Genomic DNA, 6,790 nt, shown 5'->3' with positions numbered 1-6,790 from the left:
TGTATCTAACCCCGTGCTGTCCCTGCCCTGGGAGTGTTTGATGGGGGACAGTGTAGAGGGAGCTTTACTCTGTATCTAACCCCGTGCTGTCCCTGCCCTGGGAGTGTTTGATAGGGGGACAGTGTAGAGGGAGCTTTACTCTGTATCTAACCCCATGCTGTCCCTGCCCTGGGAGTGTTTGATGGGGGGACTGTGTAGAGGGAGCTTTACTCTGTATCTAACCCCGTGCTGTCACTGTCCTGGAAGTGTATGATGGGGGAAGAGTGTAGATGGAGCTTTACTTCCAGTTTAAAAGGGTAGATGGAGCTTTGCTCAGTATCTAATCCCGTGCTATTCCTGTCCTGGGAGTGTTTAATGGGGACAGTGTAGAGGGAGTTTTACTCAGTATCTAGCCCCATGGACAGTCTGATGATTTTAGACATTCCCTTACCCGACAAAACGGAGAAAATGGCTGCAAAGGCGTTGAGTTTGAGGCCACAGGTGGGGTTGCTAGATAAGCAGAAGTCTAACCCCATCAGCAGGAAACTAAAGGAGAGCAGGCCAACATGGAGCACCTCAGAGACTAGCGACAGCCACAGGATACCTGTTACACAGCACAGAGAGAGAGTGGATTAGAGAGTCAGTCAGCGTCAGTCACATTGTGGGATCCGGTGCACATTCAAGAGACAAGGAGCAAGTGACAGGCAAGACAAATTAATGAGTGATGACAGACAGAAAGATCGTAAAATATAGATGAACCAGAGAAAATCTGAAAGGCAGCAAGAAAATTATAGACGCAGACAGAGAGGAATATGAAATGACTCACAAATAACAAGGAGCGTGTGTGAGAGACAGATAGAGGCCTGACAGCACAAACTAGGCCCAGGGAGAGACCAGCAAGTGCAGGCCTGTCAGTGATATGACCAAACCAGAAAATATAAGAGCAGGAGTAGGCCATTCAGCCCATTGCTCAATGAGATATAATGCTCCTGCTTTTCCCTGATAACCCCTGATTAAAAATCTATCTCTTGTTTAAAACAAGAAGGAAACATTTATAAGTCTTGCCTCTTGAGAAGATTGTGAAATCCGCGCTGTGCATCCTTGATCTCGAAGAGGTTTATGTTCGTTCCCAATGTCAGCTTTCGCAGATTTGTGCGTTGAATCCCGGGTTTCAGACAAGATCCACAAATAATTCTCCCCACACCCCCATTCCTGGCCCTTTGTCCTCCCTCCTCGCCCAACCCTCAGCTCTCACACTCTCTCCTCCCTCCTGCCTATCCCCATGACTGCCATCACCCTCAGTGTCCCTCATTCCCATCCCATACCCTGCTCTCAGTCACCCTCCCCCTCCCTCCTCCCCAACAACTCCCCATCACCCCATGACACTCCTCTACCAGATCCCAACGACCTGACACCCTCTCACCTTGCTGTGTGACGGGGGCCAAATCAATGAAGCTCCGGCACCTTTCCCCTGAGAGAAAAAAACAGGCAGTTATTGTATTTACATATTAACCTGGGGATGCAGGTTCAAACCCCATCATGGTGGTGGGCAGAGTTTGAAAATCCCATTAATAATTTGGGATTTTGGAAGCTACCTCAGTGATGGTGACCATGGCAACAACAATTAAAAACCCCATCAGGCCCCTTTAAGGAGGGAAATCTGCCATCCTTACCCAGTCTGGCCCTACACGTGACTCCAGACCCACAGCAATGGGATTGACTCATAACTGCCTCTCTGAACCTGTGACTTGAGACTATAATTACTGTTTCTTCAGTACACAGGGTTAAAAACCTAAGAGCTGCCCCAACCCTGATGCGCACACCAACATCAACTCACCTAACCTGCACACCCTTGGACTGCAGGAGGAAACCCACAGAGACATGGGGAGAATGTGCAAACTCTGCACAGACAGTCACAGAGGTTGGAATGGAACCCAGGTTCCCAGCACTGTGAGGCAGTGGTGCTAACCACTGATCCACCTCATAACAGCAGAGTAACCATGCCGAGAGTAAAGGGAAAGGCAGTTATCAGGATGGCTCACTGCAATGCCCTCAGTTGAGAATTGTCCACTTACAGCACCCTCATACAGAGAGAGATATTGACACTGAAACCTCCACATCGACCAGTGTTTGACCATTCAGTCCCCATGTCATTTCTCAGTTAGTGTTCATGGTGAGATTAAAATCTCAACATTCCTCTGATCTGATGTGGATTTGCAGCATTTTTTTTTGCCTTCATTTCCAATCTGCATTTTCATAATCTCTGCTTTGAACAGTGTGACCCAATTATTAATCTTCTCGTTTTCAAAGAAGCTGTTTTTTTCTATTAATTATGAAAGATAATGTCATCAAATAGTGTTATATGACAGGGTGAGGTGCACAGAAATCAAGAGGTTTGCTGAGGGGCTTCAATAAACAGGGGCTAGAAAGGAGCTTAAATGCCCCACCCCTCCGGGTGTCTTCCCTCATTGCATCCTCCACAAAGGTAAGCTGGAGTGCCACCTAATCCCCTTCACCATTGCCCCAGTACTATCACCTACACAGGCTCCTCCTTCAACAAGGCTCAATTTTGAAATTTTAATTTCAGATCCATGCTTTCACTTCCTCCTTGTAGCCTCACTCCTCCCTATCTCTCTGAGCTGGCCCAGCCTCACTAATCTATCCAATATCACTGCACCCAGATGGTCCTGACCCCTGACCATCATCGATCTCACTCACTCGGCTGTTTGTGACTGTACCTGCACTTACAGATCTATCTCCTGCACATCACACTCCTTCAAGCTGCTCCTTAAAACCAGCTTCTTCTGTTCAGCTGTATGAGTACTTCCTCATGTCACTGTGTGTCTAACTGTGTTTCGAATCCTCCAATAAAAGAGACTTTGGGTCGTTTCAGGGTGAGTTCAGGGTGTTTTGAAATACCAGTTATTGTTCACGAGTTCAAATCCCAGCCTTTCATCAACATTCACTCTGTCCGAGGGGAATCATTGAGGGACAAGACAGAAAGACAGTGCCACACCCTGTCTGGACACCGGAGCTGTCTGTAGGCCCTGTACAGACCCAGTGCCAGTCTGTACACCTTGTCTGGACCCAGTGCCAGCCTGTACACCTTGTCTGGACCCAGTGCCAGTCTGTACACCTTGTCTGGACCCAGTGCCAGCCTACACTATCTGGTGTTAGTGATTGGGTGGAATTGGAAGTGATTGGTGATTGCTGAGGTTAATGTGTGTTGGGGAGGGGGGTGGGAGACTGGGTAAAGGGTGACCCTGGTAAATGGTGACCTGGGGTCATGGATCTCACAGGAAAATATATTGTGACCATGTGGCATTGAGCTGAGGTCCATGAGCTACCTATCCCCGAGGCAGGGGATTCAAAGAGTCATAGAGCTGTACAGCACAGAAATAGACCCTTCGGTCCAACTTGTCCATGCCGATGAAATATCCCGAATTAATCCAGTCCCATTTGCTAGCATTTGGCCCATATCCCTATAAACCCTTCCTATTCATGTACCCATCCAGATGCCTTTTAAATGTTGTAATTGTACCAGCCTCCACCAGTTCCTCTCGCAGCTCATTCCATATACACACCACCCTCTGTGTGAAAAAGTTGCCCTTATGTCCAATTTAAATCTTTACCTTCTCACCTTAAACCTATGCCTTCTCGTTTTGGACTCACCTATCTCGGGGAAAAGACCTTGGCTATTCACCCTATCCGTGCCCCTGATGATTTTATCAACATCTATAAGGTCCCCCCTCGGCCTCTCGACACTCCAGGGAAAATAGCCCCAGCCTATTCAGCCTCTCCCTGTATCTCAAACCCTCCAACCCTGGCAACATCCTTGTAAATCTTTTCTGAACCCTTTCTAGTTTAACAACATCAGAGATAGTGTCTGACCAGTGAGAGGTCCACACGGATCGGAATTTTCAGACCTGTGCCAGTGATATTCTCCTCACAGGAAATCCAGATCCCGGTATGGAATGATCGGAAAATAAAGCGATCGTCTCCCATTTCCCAGTTATATTGGGTGTGTCTGGTGCTGCCATTAGAATCCATCTCCATGTCCAGGGGAACGGTGCAGCCTGTTGTCCTGAGTTTGGTACAGGTGGGTTTGGGTACTCTCTGTGTCCCAACACACCAGTATGTGCTGCTCAGAGCGGTGGCTGACAGACCCACAGCGAGAACGTTCAGCACGAGGGAGATTGTGTCTCGGTTGATGGACAAACAGCCCATCCCAAAGCCTGCTCCCTGCAGAACACAACCACAAAGACCCTGAGTGAGGACGCACAATACAACAGCCCTCCATCAAATCCATCAAATTAAACCAAACAACCAACTCTCAAAGGTGCAGCATTGAGTAAACATCAAGGTTTCAAATATCACTTCATCACATTCTCACTGTTGGAGGGTCAGTGCTGAGCGAGCGCCGCACTGTTGGAGGGTCAGTGCTGAGGGAGCACCGCGCTGTCGGAGGGTCAGTGCTGAGGGAACGGGTATTGTCGGAGGGTCAGTGCTGAGGAAGGGCCGCACTGTCAGAGGCTCAGTACTGAGGGAGGGTCAGTGGCATTCGTGACTCTCCATGATTTTACACGTTGGGAATGTGTGGAGGCTGTGGAATGCATTTGGTAGATTATTGAAAGCTGTGATTTTAAGATTCTGTACGATGGTAACAGTTTGTGTTATCCCTCACGAGAGACAGCGAGAGCATTAATCACATTTCTAGACAGCAATTAAACGCTTTGCAGACAATTATCTCACAGTGGACTCCGGAAATACAAGAATGTTGTTTAAAATAATGTTCAGCCTCACCTGTCAGAGGAGGATGGTGTTCAGTCTCTGTTGATTCTCCAATCAGTGACAAAATTCCCTTTCTGTCAGCACTGGCTTGGCATTGACCACAGTTTAATCCCAGATCATGCCTTCAATTTGATTCTAATCCTTTGTCCTGTAAAAGCAATCTCTCCTCGCTGATTGAAAACAGCTTTTTTTTTCAAATTCAACCTTGGGAGTAATGTTGGTATGTCCAGCATTTTTGAAAAAACCATTCTCATTCTTTCCCAACATGTGACCAAAGCTGGCTGAGGATTTATTGTCCATCCCTAATTACCCTGGAGAAGGTGGTGCTGAGCTGCCTTCTTGTACTGCGACACTCTGTGGGGTGTAGAGAACAATGTCCCTTAAGGGGGAAAGCTCCAGGATTCTGACCCAGTGACACTAAAGGAACGGCAATATATTTCCAGTCAGGGTGGTGAGTGGCTCGGAGGGGAACTTGCAGGGGGCAGTGTTCCCATGTATCTGCTGCCCTTGTCCTTCGAGATGGAAGTGGTCATGGGTTTGGAAGGTGCCGTCTAAGGTGCCTTGGGGTGTTATCACCCAATTGCCCCTTAACTGACTGGAACTCTTCAGAGGGTGGTTCAGAATCTGTTGCCGTGTAGGTATGAGACTGGAGTCACATACAAACATTTGCAGAACGGAAATGAAAACAAGATTCGACCCCTCTGGCTTGTTCCATTACGATTGGTGCTGATGTGTACCTCAGTTCTATTTAGGCCAATCCTCACTGTGCCCAGGGGAAACACATGTAGACACGGGGAGAACATGCAAAGTCCACATAGACAGTCACCCAAAGGTAGAATTGATCCTGGGTCCGTAACACTGTGAAGCAGCAGTGCTAAATACTGAGCCTCTGTGGGTAGGTAATGACCTAGTGGTATTATTGCTAGACTATTAATCCAGAAACCCAACTAATGCTCTGGTCTCAATGTGGACTTTACTAGTTTCAAAATCTCCCCACCCCCAACCTCATCCCATGACCAACCCTCCCTCTCATCCCCGCCTCCTTGACCTGACACAACCTGTCCATCTTCTCTCCCACCTATCAGCTCCTCCCCCCTCACTGACCAATCTCCACCACTGCCTACCTGCACTCACCTATCACCATTCCACCCACCTTCCCCAGCCTCACCCTTCCTCTCTCTATTTATTTCAGAGCCCCCTACCCCCTCCCCCATTTCTGAAGAAGGGTCCCGACCTGAAATGTCAGCTTTCCTGCTCCTCTGATGCTGCCCGGCCTCCTGTGTTCCTCCAGCTCCACACTGTGTTATCTCAGACTCCAGCATCGGCATTTCTTACTATCTCTAATGCTCTGGAGACATGTGTTTGAATCCCACTATGGCAGATGGTGGAATTTGAATTCAATTTAAAAAAAGTCTGGAATTAAGAATCTACTGATCACCATGAAATCATTGCCGATTGTCAGAAAAAACCCACCCGGTTCACTAATGTCTTCAGGGAAGGAAATCTGTCATCCTTACCTGGTCTGGGCTACATGTAACTCCAGACCCACAGCAATGTGGTTGACTCTCAATTGCCCTCTGAAATGGCCTGGCAAGCCACTCAGATACCAATCGCTACAAAGTCTTAAAGAAATGAAATCAGACGGATCATCTGGCATCGACCTAGGCACCAGAAAAGACAATGGCAGAAACAGCCCTGTCGATCCTGCAAAGTCCTCCTCACTACCATCTGGGGGTTTTTGCCAACATTGGGAGAGCTGTCTCACAGACTAGTCAAACAACAGCCTGACATAGTCATACTCACAGAATCATACCTTACAGACAATGTCCCAGACACCACCATCCCCATCCCTGGATATGTCCTGTCTCACCAGCAGGATAGACCCAGCAAAGGGGGTGGCTCAGTGGTATACAGTCAGGAGGGAGTTGCTCTGGGACTCCTCAACATTGAGTCTGGACCCCATGAAGTCTCATGGCTTCAGGTTAAACATGGGCAAAGAAACCTCCTGCTGATTACCACG

General features: G+C 48.1%; 1 protein-coding gene across 1 annotated transcript in view; it reads right to left on the bottom strand.

Moving 5' to 3' along the window:
• The window catches only part of LOC109926448 (germ cell-specific gene 1-like protein), a 10,836-nt gene extending 6,630 nt beyond the window's left edge, over positions 1-4,206 (bottom strand). The window contains exons 1-3 of the mRNA XM_020526297.2: positions 3,906-4,206; positions 1,403-1,450; positions 431-583 (exon numbers count right to left, since the gene is read on the bottom strand). Of these exons, the coding sequence (XP_020381886.1) occupies positions 431-583; positions 1,403-1,450; positions 3,906-4,206 (502 nt within the window). The remainder of the gene's footprint in view (positions 1-430; positions 584-1,402; positions 1,451-3,905) is intronic.
• Between the last annotated feature and the right edge of the window lie 2,584 nt (positions 4,207-6,790).

This window comes from Rhincodon typus, chromosome 37 (genome assembly GCF_021869965.1).
Source record: "Rhincodon typus isolate 14 chromosome 37, sRhiTyp1.1, whole genome shotgun sequence".
NCBI lineage: Eukaryota > Metazoa > Chordata > Chondrichthyes > Orectolobiformes > Rhincodontidae > Rhincodon > Rhincodon typus.
Note: the sequence above shows the minus strand (reverse complement) of the source record. Positions and strands in the feature narration are given on the sequence as shown.